Source organism: Pleurodeles waltl, chromosome 1_1, assembly GCF_031143425.1.
Source record: "Pleurodeles waltl isolate 20211129_DDA chromosome 1_1, aPleWal1.hap1.20221129, whole genome shotgun sequence".
Taxonomy (NCBI): domain Eukaryota; kingdom Metazoa; phylum Chordata; class Amphibia; order Caudata; family Salamandridae; genus Pleurodeles; species Pleurodeles waltl.
This window is the reverse complement of record NC_090436.1, coordinates 660951384-660969046: the sequence shown is the minus strand read 5'-3', so window position 1 is coordinate 660969046 and position 17663 is coordinate 660951384. Positions and strand designations below refer to the sequence as shown.

The window sequence follows — 17663 nt, the reverse complement described above, 5'->3', positions numbered from 1 at the left end:
AGGGCCTCAAAAGATGACTCAAGATAAAAGAAATGTTACTTAGTGTTAGAAAACACCAGTACTTTTACAGCAGAGGTTGTCCAGGTTTCCAGTTCTGAACAACCTGGCATAACTTAGTGTATGTAGCTGAAACAGAGATGTAAAAAGGCACATAATAGGGACTAGAGAACCCTGAAAGACATGGAGAAGCAGACACCATTGCATACTCGAAAGGGGGAATAAGAAGCCATGAAAACTTTTTCTAGTAAAGAAGCACACAGAACAAAAGGGTATGTGGGGTGGCCTCTAACTAAGATTGGTCTAGAAACAACTCCGATTCAGCATGAGATGCTAGTTCTGGCTACAAGCGAACACAGCTCCCGCTCACTGGAGGGGGTGGGGGGAAACACATGGAAAATGGGAGATGTACACACTGTTGAAAAAGGACAAGTGCAGTATTTTAGGGTGCAACAGTTCAGCTGTCACGACCAGTGCTGTTTTTTTTAAATGAACTTCCAGGCAACTACTCATATTAAGCTGCATCACATAATTCCAATGTTATTCAGTTTAATACAGCGATGTGTCTTTCCATACAGATGGATGCACATGCTCAAAGGTCCTGCAATTCAACTGGGGAGAGCAGGCTTATAAGTGAGGGAATCTGTGACAACATGTGATATTTGTTTATGGTCTATTACAAATTTCACATTTTTCATAAACTGCTTATGCTTAAAAATTGAGAGCAAGTGGTGAGAGGCAAACTGGTACAACAGCACTGAACAGAGAGCTGGCAGCAGGGTTTGACGAGAGGATGCTGCATGTGTAGAGTAAGCGAAGGTACATGTGCAGTGGTATAACAAGAATGCTCTCATTTGGAATACAAAAAAATACTCATGCAAAGAGAAAAGTTCTCTCTTGCCAGACACCTCAAAATGCATCTTAACAGGAAGAAAAATGGGACTGATTCACATAGGAAACTTGCACTTATTATTAAGTCTACACTATTGAACAAGTTTACTACTTTTTAGTATTCATAAACTGCACTTTTGTAGTAACTTAATTTTTGTAGTAAGACCAGCACTACACATGGCAAACTACAGGTACATAATACCTTCCCGTAAAAAATGATCACGGCAATGACTTAAAATAAAACCTGTTAGTAAATAATGTTAATTTAATCTGAAATAATGTTAAATTCAATTGAGACCGGTGAAAACAAACAAATGTAAACACATTTAAAAAAATTATCAGTACATATTTAAGTATATTTAAAATAAATAACAAATATGCACTAGTATATATATTTTAATATTCATTAATATTTATTTGTATTTCAAACTATTTTAAATAATGTAACATTATTTCCTATGGGACTTTATTCTAAGTCCCTACCTCCACTATTTTCTACAGGAGGGTATTGCAGTACCAGTGGTTGGTCATGTGCAGCGCTCCACTTACTACAAAAGTGTAGTTTGTGAATACAAAAAAGTAGTAAACTTATTCAATAGAGCAAACCGACTCAAAAGTCTAGTTTATGAATCAGGCCCAAAGTCTGCATGTAACACCTAGAAAACATAAGTGTAAAACCATTTCAAACTTTATGACAGATCTAATTAATTAACAAATCTGAAACTAGACTGTTAAATATAAAACAAAACATGTAGTGCTCATTATGACATTGTCAGTCTGACACGTATTATATGAAACTCTGATGTCTAAAAACACACTGCTGGAATTGTCAGCAAAAAGAGCTTTGTCGCAGTTCAGCACTCCTCTGATATACACCATCATCAGTATTGTAGTAGCTTTTTCTAAGTATGCAATTTTGGGTCACAAAATACTTTGGAATACTAATGATTTTTATGATGAATATAGTTGTAACTGATAAATCATTAATGTTGCACTTGAAACTATTTTTAGGTGTTTAGAAGTGTGTTTATTATTGTAGTTAAGTTGTGCCACATTTTGGTAGAGACACCATTTTATTAACGTGGATGCTGTTTCGCAGTTCTGTTAATCTTGCTTCTGCACACTACCCCTGCACCAAATCAAAGTCCCCATGCATGTCTTCTCTCCCCACAGTCTTCGCAGAGCACAAGACGCTGTGACGCAATTGGTTATTTTCCTCAGAGAGCGTGTATTTTGAAAAATTTAACTTTTCTTTGTGTACTGACTGTATCAATCCCAAGGACACTTCAGCTGGGAGTTCAGATGTGATATAGGCTTGTTAGAATACAACAGAGTATGGGTATTTGTTTGAAAACGTTTTATATTGTGTTGTACATCTCTGGGCTGGGTAGTTGCTGCTGGAGTTTTCCTTTCAATAGAAAAGGGTTAGGGTTATATTTCTGTTTGTGTCTATCTTAATTCTGATTTGCTCAATATATGTGTTATTTCTAGTCATGCCATGCTGAACTTGTGGTCTTTGCTCATTACCTATTCATAAGATGTGTAAAAAAAATCCCTGGTTTGGGGGGTGAGCCAGAGACTTTTCGTTTTTCTCACAGGACACAGTCCGTTTATTGAGAGACGTCCCTTACCCCTGTTTTTAGGACCATGACTTTTGTTGCCTATTGGGGCTTAGAATAACTCTGATTTCTGACTATGTCCCTGTATCTGAGCCTCCATGGCATATATTTTCCATATCTTTTTGAGATTTTTGTATTAAAACCCTTTAACTTTTTACTGATCCTGAACTCATTCATTGAAAAGTCCCACTTGTATTACTTTGATAATTCAATGGGCCAGATGTCTAGGTGATGATTTTTCCTGCAAGATCAATGGTGTGGAGTGACATTTTTGAGTGCAACAGAATCTTCGTATTCTGCTACCACAATATTAAGGAGTGAAATTTACATAGGCTCACTCTGAAGGCCATTTTCGCGCCCAAGTGGATTCAACATACAGCTTTCAAGAAAATAACATAAGGACTGTGTAAAATCCCTGATTCTCCACCCCCAACCCACCACCACTTCATATTTTTCTGAAAATACCAGTTCTAAGGTAGATTTCTAAACACAAATCCTGTGTGGTTTTTATAGAAGGCATTAGTTCTTAGCTTGAGGTGCTGCATAATGGCAGCATTTTCCATCTGTTAGGAGAAATTGATGCTCTATTCCTGGGTTAAAGAAACTCTAAGTGACTTCAACACACCCTCCACTTTGTTCTCAAATGTTCAGTTCTACATTTTGATTCCCTATTTAAATACGCTGTAATAATTTGTTAATTTTCTTTAATTTTCTAAGCAGTCGCAAATCCTCTGAGTAGGCTTCATGGACCTTTAGGGATCCCCACACCACATGTTAAGAACCACTGCTTTAAAAGAAGTTAAACATTGCTAACACTTAAAAAATGAATTCACTTAGTTCCACACTCTATAAAGTGCCAAATTACCCATCTGTTACTTCAGATTACTTGACAGATGGGTGGTCAGATACAGAGAAAGAGAGGAAACAGGCATCCACAAAATGCATTCGCTAGATGATAGTGCCCACCTTAAACAAAGGAATTAGAACAAATTGATATACAGACTACATTTCTGTTTGTTGCAGGCTGTGTTTGTGGTAGTAGACAGTAACAAAATGACCCACCAAACCATAAGAGGACCACAGGTAGCCGAAAATCCAGCCCACACGCTGGCCTATAGGACTAGCCTTCTGGTACTGCCAGATTGCATCGGACACTGCTGCACACTTAAGATGGAGGGGCTTATTTGCTAGCCCCCTGAGGGAAAGGCAGCGAATCAAGTGACCTTGCTGCGCTGTCCTGTGCCACAGGGAAATGGCAGAAATGTGCCTTATATACAAGATATGGCGCACATTTCTGTCCTCTCCCCCTGCACTTGCGCATAATGGGCTACTTAGCGCTCATGCAGGCACTCTTGCACCATGGTACAAGGATGCCTGTGTTGCAAACAGGATTGTTGCTGTCCAGGAAGGGACACCTTCCTCCACAAAAAGAATCCGTGGAGGCGTTTTCCTGTTTCTACGCATGGTGCAGAATGTAGCACACATAGAAGGAGGAAAAAACGAGGAGGAGAGTCGTAAGATGCCGACACATTCCCAGGTGAACAGATCCTTGTAAATCTGGGAATGGGTCAAAACCCATGGATGTTGCGTGGTAAAACTCACTGCAATGCCCATGGAACGCTTCCCTGTCACGGTGTAAGATAACTCAGCGACTTATACTGCGTTGCCTTACACCGTATCTACAAGGCCATGAAAAAACAGGCAAAGTGGCTTTGCATGGCCTTGTAGATATGGTCCTGCACTGTACACAGTCAGTGTGTCACAAAAAGTGACATAACGGCAACACACAGAGCTTTTAACTAAGACCCCACAGTGTTTGAATGTGCCTAAATATATATGTATATATAAAATAAAATTAATCATTCTGAACATTCTTTACTTAAGTTAATATTTCCAGCGTGAAAATGCCCAGTAAAAAAGTATGAATTTAAATAATGAGTTTACTTCTAAAAGTAACGTGTATTTTTATGTGTGTGAGACGTTGAGCAAGAAGCTGGTTGGGAAAACTGGCAGATCAAGTCGGGCAGTTTTGAATCTAGGTTTATAATCCAAGTTCATTTTTGGCGTCATCATCATCATCAAATACTTTATTTCGGCAGCTTGCCATAAAAGCAACAAACAGTATGATGCATCACATAAAACGTAAAAGTATATAATAATTAAAATAGGCGTACAAAAAGGTTAAAATCAGCTTAATCTCCAGAAAAAATACATATTTGGCTAAACAATGCACCTTACCCATCATAACCAGGTATCTGTCTGCTTTAGGATTCTTGAGCCCTGCACTCGATTTAACTTTAGTTTGTTTTAAAATAGAGCATTACACGTTTTGCATTATATGTCAACACTTCATCACAAACAACGGGAGGAAGAATCTACACCTGTGCCTTATGCATAAGCACAGCATGAGGCGACACAAAGCCTTGTGGTATTTTAATCAACAGTAAGTAGCCATCCTTTAGCCATACCATAGTTGGCAACTGCTTTCCCCCCTTTGGCCTTTATTTCTTCGACGACACGGTCAGCCGCGGAGAAACTGCTGCCGCCTCCACTGGTAGTGCTTCCGAGGTCATTCACTGTACAAAAAAAAAAAGAATAGTCACTTAATATTACACGCCCATATTGCTGAAATTCAACGTACACGGCAACCGGCATTTCAAGCATTATCAATATTTTTTTTAATTCAAGCGATCCGATCCAGATTAATACGAGCACAGTCTGGATTTATTTGATTCTGTTACGGGGCATTTGAAAAGGCCCTAAAGATATGGCTTTGGCAAGGTAATGTGCAAGCTGAGAGGAAACACGTGCATTTTCCGATAAGGTTAATCCACTTGAAATGCTAAACTGTGCACGCAGAGACCTTTTGGAAAGTTCAGGGCCTGCCCCTTGGTAGTTACTGCACATTTTACATGCCAGTGTACATCCCATTTGGAAATGTCGCTTTCGCGGGCAGCGCAGCCCCGCCGTGGTCGACGTGTAGACACGTGCACTCCCAACAGACGGCCGCCATTTCAGATACTCCTGCAGAGTAAAATGAAAGTGCACCGCTTCCCTCAACCGGAGGCCTTCATCGAGGAATAAAGGTCAGCGGCCTGTAGAAAACAAACCCAGCAAGACCAACAAAGAGGCGGATGCTGCCCGTTTGTGTATTGTAAATAAAAGAATGAAGAACACATCAGGAAGATTTCTTGACAATGAGAAAATATTAGCAAACATGCAGCAGTGCAAATCTCAATTTCATATTTGCGTGTACTTTACCACATACATATAGCAAATGTTCTTCACAATTATGTCGCTGCAATTGGTACAAGGAGCACCATATCATAGATGCCAGCATTTTAGAAAAGGAAAGTAAGAGACGTTTAAAAAAAAATAATCAGCAAGATGTATATTATTAGCTCCATTGACTTATACTTAGTAAAAGGCATTTTCGCGCGAGACACAGTCAAATTAAAGCAATTTTTTTGCTGCAAAAATCGGGAGTCAGGTTTATTGGAAAGTGTGCAATTTCCTCCTCTCAGTGAAACCAGAAAGCAACTTAAACACAACTCCCTGACATAATCATAATATCAATTAATCTGAGAAGATTTGGGGGGCGAAAGCAGTAAATGAAAGATCCCCAATCTCCCCCAACGCCTTAATCAAGAGTATAAAGACCGATAAAAAGATTAAAAGGGGCTGTAAATGTCAGACACATAAAAAAGAGGTTGGGAGCAGTGCTTAATTTGAGCCGTGGTTTCCAGTGCGTGCGAGACACTGGCACTTATTTTTGAGGGCTGGCAGTCATTTTTCTGCCTCAGGCATTTACCGCGAGCAAAAGACACGTATGGGTCAGACGGAGGAAGAGAAAAACGAAAAAGTGTCACAATAGGAGAAAGCAGAAAGCTTCAAGAGTGAGTTGAAGGGTCAGGAAGTGGCTGTAAATGGATTAAAGAGGCCAGAGATGGCTTCAGGATTGTGCTGCCTCAGTCTTCCGTGCTTGCACATTTAATTGTTGCAGCCGTGTGTTTCAGAGGAGAGCTTTGGGCACCGGCACATTTTTATTTACAAATAAACCACTGGTTGGGAGCTAGGGCCAAGGACAAAGCAGCATATGTACATCTGCTCCCTCGAACAGGAGCCAGAAGCACATCTCTGGAAGCAGTGGATATGCTCGCATCTGAGGAGGTTTAAGATAAGAACCCCCAAATATTCAAAACAACTCCCTAAAACAATTACAATGATAGCTGGAAGAGATGGAAAGACTGTTCTCAGGGCCAGCTTTAGAGCTGGAGGCACCTAGTAGGACAATCTTTGTTGGACCCCCTCCAAAAACCACCTCCTCCATGAATTCCCTCACTAACAGAGTCCACCAGTGCCGCTCATCACTTCATAACCCCTCTCTAATGTGCATTTCATTTGTTTTATAGCACTATTCATACCAGTGTAGTGTCTCAGAGCACTTAATATCACACACATTATACAGAGCCAATGAGTATTACAAAGCGGAGGAGTCACAGGCCACTAATATTAGTACCAATACTAGTAGGCAGTGTATTTTAAGAATGTTTTGCTTTCACAAGCACAAACTCAGGATTTAAAACATATAGCAGTGGTATTTCTGCCCAAATTAACCCTTTTTTTAGCAACATTAGGATAATGAGAGAGTGGGGGAAGAAACACAGTGTTCCATGCAGCTCTCATTAGGGTCGTAACTTATGAACTGCAGGTTACAAAAAGGACCTGTGACAAAAGCAGTAGCCTACTGAGCAATCCACATAAAATACAGTTTGGTGATTTGCGTGGTACATGTTCTTTGCAGCAGTCATCTTAACCCTCTGTGCTACTTTATCTGCCACGAGACACAACTCCAATCGTTCTCCAGCAGGAATAGTGATAACGAGAGTTATCGCAACATTTGTATTGTTGCCTGAAAACTGATGGATACACAGGGAACTCAGCAGCAGTTGCTTTGTAACCCAGTGTTATTTCTAAACAAGGTCCCCGAAGTCAGCACTAGGTGCGGCTGCAATGGTCACACCACCCTACAGCCAGCCCTGAACGGGTGGACTAAATTTACTAGTCACAATATTGTCACCGTCTGTTGCTGAAGGAAGACAATGAATGTTGGCACTCCTGTGCCAAAAGCCTAACCTCTAAGACAATACCTCCGCTAAATAAGGAAAGTTATTCTTCATTATATTGTGTATACTATGCTATCTAGCCTTTAACGGTACTTACAATGTCATGTGTCCTAAAATCACACCCTGCAGCTCCCTTTATTTTACAACTTCACTTTTTCTCGTGAACTAGAGATGATGATTTCCAATACATCAGAGCCCTAACCTGATACACCTGTCATTCCATATGGGAGACGAAGAAAGCAAAGAAATCCATGTTCCAGGTAAGAGGAACTCAACCATTGCTGCATCAGAGACCTGAATTCTGTCAAAACCAAAAGGTGCTGATCTAAGTAATGGCACTTGGGCCTCCACCAGGGTAGGGTGGGGATGTGTCAGGGGTTCCATATTTAGCTGCTCTCAAGGGAGGGCATGCTATCTAAACAGGTACAGAAGGAAAGGAAACGGTCAATAATGAGACATTAATCAAACGGTCACCCTCCAGAGCTTCAGTCTCTTCATGTATATCATGCTTCCTTCCACCTAAAGTCAAGTCACCAAGGCAAAAGAAAAGTCATTAAATCTAAAGTAGGACTCCTCAGATTTTAGGCCGGGGGAAGCAGTTAAGCTATTCCTGACCATGTCTGGAAGCTGGCTGTCAAGCAGTGTAGGTCCAGATAACAGAGCATCAGAGTTAATGAATAAAAAACAATCTTCTTTTATTAAGATTTTGATTCAAGAAGCTGGGCTAATGAGTCATAAATTGAACTTTACCTCATGTGCAGATCTCTAGATTGGGATTTTATTAATATAGACTGTAGGAATCCATTCCACAGAATGGAGAGGAGGCCGGCTCAGTGAAGAACTGCGGTTTGATAGAGTATTAACCAGCAAGAACGTTACCAAAGCTAAGTAACTGTTTGTTCTGATGGATACTTCTAACTGCAGAGTCCACAACTTGTGAAAAGATACCAACACAGTACCTCCTATGGTGGTAGTTACGCAGAATCACTTAGATCAGGAAATCCTGCAGGACAAACTGGGCAAAATGGCCTTCCCACTGAACCTAGTTATTTAGACAGTAGTGGCTTGTGAACATAGGGAGTGTCATCCATGTAGAGGCCTGGCAGACATCCAAGACTGGCACAGCATGCGCAAGCACCATGGTACCAGCCTTTGTTCTGGTTAAGTAAGCATTTAAACCTTCAGGACGCTGTTTCCTGGCCAGACGTAATCGATCTTGATGTATATCATCATCCATCTGTAGATGGTTCTTTTATGTAAGGCTCTCCCCTTTTTGATCCCAGAAAACCCCACACACAGTTGATAGACCATACAATTTTCTTTTGGTGTGATGTTTGTAGAAGCTAAGGGTCCTTTTTAAGTAAAGACAATGTAAACATTCTTCCTCCCTGGATGGATGAGGAAGAGTGGAGAAAGCAGGTAAGGTGATGACCTGCCCTATATTGAAGGGAATTATAACTTTCGGGAGAAAAGCATCTTTTGTCCAAAGGACCAGTATGTCTCAAAAAACTATTTGGCCCACTTGTGGAGCCGATAGAACCTACAATTCACTCCAGCAACAACCAGAAACAATTTTGATCAGAAGGGGTGATTTCAGTGTCAATAGGCATAGGAAACAGCTATGCATCCATTCAAAAAGCAAAACACATGAGGAATGTAAGAACCAGACTAAGGTCCAATTGAGGCATTACAAAAATGCATTGGCGGAAACATACGAACCAGCCTTTTAAGAAATGCATCACCACAACTGGTTGTTTAAAAATAGATGGCTGATCAGGCAAACATAAGGAGGTCAAAAAGGCTGACAAATTATCTTTAACTGTTGTCACAGCAAGGCCTTGGTGGGGTAGCGAAAGACAAAACAAAAGTATGTCAGACATCTGTGCCTGTAGAGGCTTACTATTTAGGGAGGAACACAAGATGAACTTTCCCCAGCTCCCCACATAAGCTTTTTGAGTGGAGGGATGACAGGTGCCAAAATGACACCTACTAGTTCAGGAAGAAGATCAAATGTCATAATTTGCCAAAACTCAATTTCCACACATGGAGGTGAAGGTTTTGCAGATTTGAATGGAGGACCCTGCCTTTCTGTTGTGACAGGAGGTCCTCCTGTAGGGGCAACCAGAACCATGGACAAAGGCTCATGGCCAGACATACCAGGTACCACACTCTTCTCGTCTACTCGGGCTACTAGGATGACTTTGGAGTAGTCTTTCCTCATCTTCTTCAGAACTCTGGGCAGGAGTGGTAGAGACCGGAAGGCGTATAAGAGTCCCAAGCTCCAATTTAAGTAAAAAGGTATTTTCAAAGGAGAGTCGCCTTGGGAAGTCCAGTGGGCAGAAGCTTGGAGACTCCATGTACTCTGCGGCAATGACAAGACTGAGCCAAGGTTCTCCCCACTGGTGGAAGACGCCTTGCACATTTAAGTGGAGCTGCCATTCATAATCTGTTAGGCATCATTGGCTGAGTTTGTCCGTCCAAAAGTTCAATGATCCTGCTAGGTTCTGCGATGCCCTAACAGTTCATCCCCTTCCAAAGGTGCAAAGCTTCCTGGTGCACGACCCATGAACCCACTCTATCTGTTTGTTGCAGAGCAGTATGGAGTTTATATCATAATTGAAAACCTGCACCTGTTCCTTCTGATAAACAGGAGAAACACTTTGTGTTAATCGTATATTCCATACTTTCAGCAAATTAATGTAGAGTCCTCTGATCTCCACCTCTCCTAGATGACCACCCCAACCCAGCAATGATGCATCTGTCACAAATGTCAGCTCTGGATAGGACAAGGAAAGGTGCCTGCCACTGGTCCAAATGCATTCTAGCAGCCACAACCGCAGATCTTTTGCTGTCTCAACAGACACCTGGATGGAATCCTCAAAGGTTCCTTGATGCTGAGGCTTCCAATCCCATTGCAGAGCCTGCATGTGCCACCTGACGTGGCCCACCAGCAGGAGGCCAAGAACGTCGCTCACTTAGACCCATGTCAAGGCTCGAAACATTGCGAAAGACGATTGAGTGTGCGCTGCTGGGAACTACATCGTTGGGACCAGCTCTGGGGAAGGTTGCAGTCTTGTGACAATTCCAAAGCCGAATAACGCTGACAACAGACCAGCTGGCAGGAATTCAGTGAGGGCACCTGCTAAAGCTGTGGGATATGAAGGTGCTCCGGGGGGTGGGGGGGGGTTGGCTGCCTAAAGAAGAGGTGTGTGGCCTCATACAATTCTTTTACCTGGACATGGGTCACTGGAAAAATGTGGGCTCTAAGGCATGCGAGTGAGGCCTGGAACATTGGCACCATTCCCACACCTCATCTGAAGACTTGGACAGGTGCAGGGTAGTCGAACAGCATTGCACCTTCTTAGATTCTTTGTGAGCCTTACCCAACTATGATTTTGAGCATGATTAGTAGTAGCGCCAGGAGCACGCCTGAGACCTTCTGTGCATCCGGGATGTGGAGCATCACGGAGTTGACCAGCATCAGGTAACCAGGAGCTTCAGAGAACATTCCCAAACCACGTTTGGATTCATGGCACGGCAATCAGGACAGACCCTCGAGTTGTGGCCCAGCTCTAGGCATCAGAGGCAAACCAAGTGGTGGTCTGTCACAGAAATCTGTCTGTGACAGGAACCGCAGAGCTTAAACCCCAATGTTTTTTTTATTTTATTTTTAGAGTACATCCCTGCGCACACTGATCAAATGATCAATAAAACATCAAAACAATAGTCAAAAAAATGGCCAGAGATAGCTCTCTTTAGATCAGTGCTGACAGAACAGTAAGAAAAGAAGTGATGCGTGTTGGGGTGGCGCCTAAATAAGCATTGTGCACATCAAATCGAGCACGGCTAACAAGGAGCCTATCAAAACCACCCACCGACATGCAGAGGTACGGCTAGAAAATTTCCAGATGAAGTTTGGCACATGGAGAATTTTCAAAGGTTAGGACTCTGGAAAGAAGTCTATCAGATACCATGCTTACTTTGTCAGCCTAGTGGACAGCACAACATGTACTGTGGTCCACGGGTGACTTAACATCCATACCATTGGTGTAATCTACTGCACCTTATACTATGGCCTTACTTGAAAGTTAAGCATTCGCATTGAGGCTTAGCCCCAATTTTAACTTGACTGAACAGAAGTGAAGTGACCTAGTGTGCAAAGTTGAAAAAGCAGCAATAATTGTGAACCCAAAAAGGGGATAATCAGGCGAACAGAGGGGTTTTCTAAAAATTTACATAATATAGGACTTCAATGGATGTTTCAAAATAGGACAAGTGGACTGGTTTACTGTAGGAAAGTACCTTCTTGCCTGGCATGTTACCCCCATTTTTTACTTGAGTGTCGGTTTGTTTTTGCCTGTCTAACTGGGATCCTGCTAGCCAGGACCCCAGTGCTCATAGTTGTGGCCTGAATGTGTTCCCTGTGTGGTGCCTAACTCTGTCACTGAGGCTCTGATAATCAGAACCTCAGTGCTTATGCTCTCTCTGCCTTTAAAATTGTCACTGCAGGCTAGTGACCATTTTTACCAATTCTGATTGGCACACTGGAACGTCCTTATAATTCCCTAGTATACAGTACCTAGGTACCCAGGGTATTGGGGTTCCAGGAGATCCCTATGGGCTGCAGCATTTATTTTGCCACCCATAGGGAGCTCAGACAATTCTTACACAGGACTGCCACAACAGCCTGAGTGAAATAACGTCCACGTTATTTCTCAGCCATTTTACACTGCACTTAAGTAACTTATAAATCACCTATATGTCTAACCCTCACCTGGTGAAGGTTAGGTGCAAAGTTACTAAGTGTGGGGGCATCCTGGCACTAGCCAAGGTGCCCCCACATAGTTCAGGGAAATTTCCCCGGACTTTGTGAGTGCGGGGACACAATTACACGTGTGCACTAGATATAGGTCAATACCTATATGTAGCTTCACAATGGTAACACCGAATATGGCCATGTAACATGTCTAAGATCATGGAATGGTCCCCCCCATGCCAAATCTGGTATTGGGGTGCCAATCCCATGCATCCCCGAGGTTCCAGCATGGACCTCAGCTACTGCCAAACCAGCTCTCAGGGGTTTTCACTGCAGCTACCGCTGCTGCCAACCTACAGACAGGCTTCTGCCCTCCTGGGGTGTAGGCAGCCCAGTCCCAGGAAAGCAGAACAAAGGATTTCCTCTGAGAGAGGGTGTTACACCCTCTCCCTTTGGAAATAGGTGTTAAGGGCCTGAGAGGAGTAGCCTCTCCTGGCCTCTGGGAATGCTTTGAAGGGCACAGATGGTGCCCTCCTTGCATAAACCAGTCTACACCGGTTCAGGGATTCCCCCAGTCCCTGCTCTGGTGCGAAACTGGACGGGGAGTGACCACTCCCCTGTCCATCACCACCCCAGGGGTGGTGCCCAGAGCTCCTCCAGTGTGTCCCAGACCTCTGCCATCTTGAATGCAGAGGTGTGAGGGCACAATGGAGGCCTCTGAGGGGCCAGTGCCAGCAGGTGACGTCAGAGACCCCTGCTGATAGGTGCTTACCTGACTAGATGGCCAATCCTCCTCTGAGGGCTATTTAGGGTCTCTCCTGTGGGCTTCTCTTCAGATAATGAATGCAAGAGTTCACCAGAGTTCCTCTGCATCTCCTCTTCGACTTCTGCCGGCTTTTTCAACTGTTTCCTGGTGGTGCATGCTCTGGGGACTGTCTGCCTTCACCCTGCACTGGAAGCCAAGAAGAAATCTCCCGTGGGTCGACGGAATCTTCCCCCTGCTAACCGCAGGCACCAAACTTCTGCTTCACCGGTCCCCTGGGGCCCCTCTCATGGTGACGAGCGTGGTCCCTGGAACACAGGAGCTGGATCCAAGTGACCCCGACAGTCCAGTGGTCCATCTGTCTAAATTTGGTGGAGGTAAGTCCTTGCCTCCCCACGCCAAACAGTAATCCTGTGTACTGCGTGAACTGCAGCTGCTAGGGCTTCTGTGCACTTTTGTAAGGAATCCTTCGTGCACAGCACAGCCCAGGTCCCCTGCACTCCAGTCCTGCACTGCTCAACTCGCGGAGTTGACCACCGGCTTCGTGGGACCCTCCTTTGTAGTGTTGAGACGACCGCCGTGCTCAGTTTTCTTGAACCCGTGTTCAAGTACTTCTGCGGGTGCTGCCTGCTTCTGCGTGGGCTGTCTGTGTTGCTGAGCGCCCCCTCTCTGTCTCCTCCTCCAAATGGCGACATCCTGGTCCTTCCTGGGCCCGGGCAGCACCCATTTTCTTCAACCGCGACCTTTGCAGCTAGCAAGGCTTGTTTGCGGTCTTTCTGCATGGAAAAAACTCTGCATTCTCCAGCACGCCGTAGGACATCTTCTGTGCAAAGGAGAAGTTCCTGGCATCTTCCGTTGTTGCAGAATCTTCAGCTTCTTCCACCTGGAGGCAGCCATTTTGCACCTTCATCCAGGGTTTAGTGGGCTCCTGCCCCCCCGGACACTTTTGTGAGTGTTGAACTTGGTCCCCTTCCTTTGCAGGTCCTCAGGTCCAGGAATCCGTCTTCAATGCTTTGCAGTCTGTTGTGGTCTTTGCAGAATCTCCTATCACGACTTTAGTCTGTTTCTGGGGAAGTAGGGTACCTTTACTCCTACATTTCAGGGTCTTAAGTGGGGTATCTTGGGCAAGTGGGGTATCTTAGCGTTTTCTTACACTCCCAGTGACTCTCTACACACTACACTAGGCCTGGGGTCCCTAAGTGGTTCGCATTCCACTTTCTTAGTATATGGTTTGTGTTGCCCCTAGGCCTATTGCATCCTATTGTATTCTACAGTGTTTGCACTACTTGTCTAACTGTTTACTTACCTGATTTTGGTTTGTGTATTTTACTTACCTCCTAAGGGAGTATATCCTCTGAGATATTTTAGGCACATTGTCACTAAAATAAAGTACCTTTATTTTTATTAACTCTGAGTATTGTGATTCTTATGATATAGTGCTATATGATCTAAGTCGTAAAGTAGGAGCTTTGCATGTCTCCTAGTTCAGACTAAGCTGCTCTGCTATAGCTACCTCTAAGAGCCTAAGTTGCTAGAACACTAGTAATCTACTAATAAGGGATAACTGGACATGGCACAAGGTGTAAGTACCATCAGGTACCCACTATAAGCCAGGCCAGCCTCCTACATTTACGAAACAAGTAGATTTCTATACAACATTGTCCTAGTAACAACTAGTAACAAGAACACATTCTTTGGCTTTCAAACACAAGGGACGTATAGAAATGAGGCGTAACAATAAATCTAGTGACTCTGCAATGAAGCCCAAAATCCAGGCCGAATCCAAACTCATCTAAACAAGGAAGGCCAAGTGCTTAGTGAGTTGCGGACATTTTAAGACCAAAGAGAAGTAGGATTTTTCAACTTCAAAAACCACTTGTTAGCATAATGGTTACATCGCTATGTACTACATCACACCATCCGACTTGACAATGACATCACATGAAATCAGATGACAGGATAAGGTACGCGGATCAGGCAACAGAACAATGCAGTTTCTGACCCAGATACATCCTTGAGATGCCATCTTCATCTATTCATCCCTCCACAGCTTCTATTCTTCTTTGTGTCACAACTGTCTATGTTTTTTTCCCTCTCCCGGTCTTTCTCGTTCAATACCATCCAGCTCTTCCCTTGATTTACTCATCCAGCTCCCTTTCTTGCCTTCTGAAAAGGCAGCCAGCCCTGGCCTCGAGGCGTTTGTCACTCCATGCCTCTTTCTTTTTATCTTTACCTCACTTTCCTATTCTTCTCACTTCTCCTTTTTCCTAATTTCTTAGTCTCTTGTTCCTTCTGCCTCCTTCTCTGTCGAGTCTTTGTCTCAATCTTCTTCCCTGTTCCCCCTCTCCTTGCTTCTCTTCAGTTCTCGCCCTGCCTTTCCCTCAGGAATGAGTCACTCCATCACTATTGTTTCCATCACACTCCCTTTCCCCTCCCCTCTTTTCTTATATAACCGCCTGCCTTCTTGTGTTTTCTCTCCCTTTGTCCTTCATTAACCTTCACTATGGCCTGTTCCACTATACCTCAACACCCCCTCTGATACAAAAAAAATGTGATCGTCCGAAAACCGCCTGTCTGTACTGGGGTGGTGTTGGGGGAGTCAGTAACAGTTCAGATTCCCATTGTGCTCCTTCGGCGAAGGTGTCACCTGCACTGCCCACTGTTCACCTAGTGGGCTTACAGCGCGCTGTGACGCAGTTTAATGAGGCCTTGCAGTATTGAATAGTGAAAGCATCTCGTGCCAGCTTGGGCTGCGTATAAGGTTGTTGTACTTTATTCATTTTAATTCAATAATGTGCTGCACCAAATCTCTGCATCCCAGACTAGAGCATTCCTCCGACCCTTACAGGCAGTGCACCGGCTCTAGCAGCAGCAACGAGCTGACTGCGGACTCGAAGAACCGAATCGCTGTAAATCAGGTCTGTCGTTGCCAGCAGAGAGCTCACGGAGAAGCAAGCACGTGCGCGGACTCCGACGATTTTGCATGCAGGCGGTAGGCCTTAAAAACAATACGGAATTCCATATAAACATTGGTCAAAGGTAGAAATTATTTAAAAAACGGTAATCTCACACCTACACTGGTAGGGTTGGCAAGTGTGCACCATAACGCAAACTGAATTATAAGGTACTCCAGCAGCTTTTATAATTCACAAAAAGAGAAGCAGAGCCCCCGCCCAACCCCAAAAGAAGACCCCCACCAATGCGTTAGACGTATGGCCTGATCACAACCTTGGCGGATGGAATACTCCGTCACAAACGTGAGGGGCATCCCGCCCGCCGTATTACAATTTCCGTTATATCCTATGGAACGTAAAACGGCGGACGGGATACCCGTCACAAGTATCCCATCCGCTAAAGTGGTAATAAAGCCCTTAATCTCTAGTCCATCCTGCCCGCCCAAATATCCGACAGAAATGGTCTTGGTCAGTCCCTTTCCAGCTCAAATGGTCACACATCTTCACTCCAAAAAACGTAGTGCCTCTGTGAGCCTCAACAAAAGTGACAGCACCAACACAACAAACAATACATAACGTTATTTATTATCTCTGCAACCAGAGCAATCCCTCGCAGCAACGAGCTCTCTTTTCTCAATTAAGGCCATCACACGGCCACTATAATACTGTGTAAAGAGAAGAAAATCACGTCTTTGCAAATAAACAGCTGCAGGAGAACACACATGAAGCAACAGGGCTGCCTGCCTTTCAGCATGGAACGAGACGCTAGGCTTCACAGAAACATCCTTTTATTTAGGATACTTTGTGACTTGGATGGTTTTAGAATACAAGTTATCCGTTTATCTAATTGAGGCTTAAAACCAAGAAAATAACTCCAGCATCCCATATCGTTAGATCATAGAAAATATTTTCATTTAATCCTACATAAAAATCTGAATCCAATGAAATGCTTGCGAGGTCTGTATTGTGTCACAGTGTACCCTTAAATTCTGGTGTGCGAGGACTAAGAATTTAAAAGAGCATAAAGAAAACTATTCTGAGTCCATGTACAGATTTTTCAACGCGTTATAACAGCGCCTCCAAGCGGAAATGTGAAAATCCACAACCTGGTAGATTTATGTTTAAGACCAAGTAGCTCTGTAAATATTTTCGGGCCAGAAAGTGCATTAGCCACGGTGCAAGATTAGGAAATCAACCTTAAACGTCCTTTCCCGCAGTTTAAACTTGAGGTTTGGGAGTCAACTGGACACATCGAAAGGCAATCAGCAGGCAAAAGCGTTCAGAAAACAACAGTGATGAGGTACGAAATAGGAATAGTATTTTAAGAGGCACCTGCGCGGCAACGAGAACGTTTTTTTAATTAAAATGTAATAATGTGTACTTACATTGTACACTCACACAACTGCCATCAGCTCCTCTACTGTGTAGGAACCTATACCAGTTTTCAAAGGGTTGGCGTATACACCGACTGGGAGGACTGCCACGGTCCTCCTCAACCCATCTTGGCGCAGCAAAATGAACAGTTTACGCCCAGTGTTTAGAACCTCTTCAGAAAAC

General features: G+C 43.7%; 1 protein-coding gene across 1 annotated transcript in view; it reads right to left on the bottom strand.

The window, feature by feature from the left end:
- Nucleotides 1-17663, bottom strand: part of HSD17B4 (hydroxysteroid 17-beta dehydrogenase 4) — a 640476-nt gene that overhangs the window by 517847 nt on the left and 104966 nt on the right. The window contains exon 3 of the mRNA XM_069226895.1: nt 4976-5083. Within this exon, the coding sequence (XP_069082996.1) occupies nt 4976-5083 (108 nt within the window). The remainder of the gene's footprint in view (nt 1-4975; nt 5084-17663) is intronic.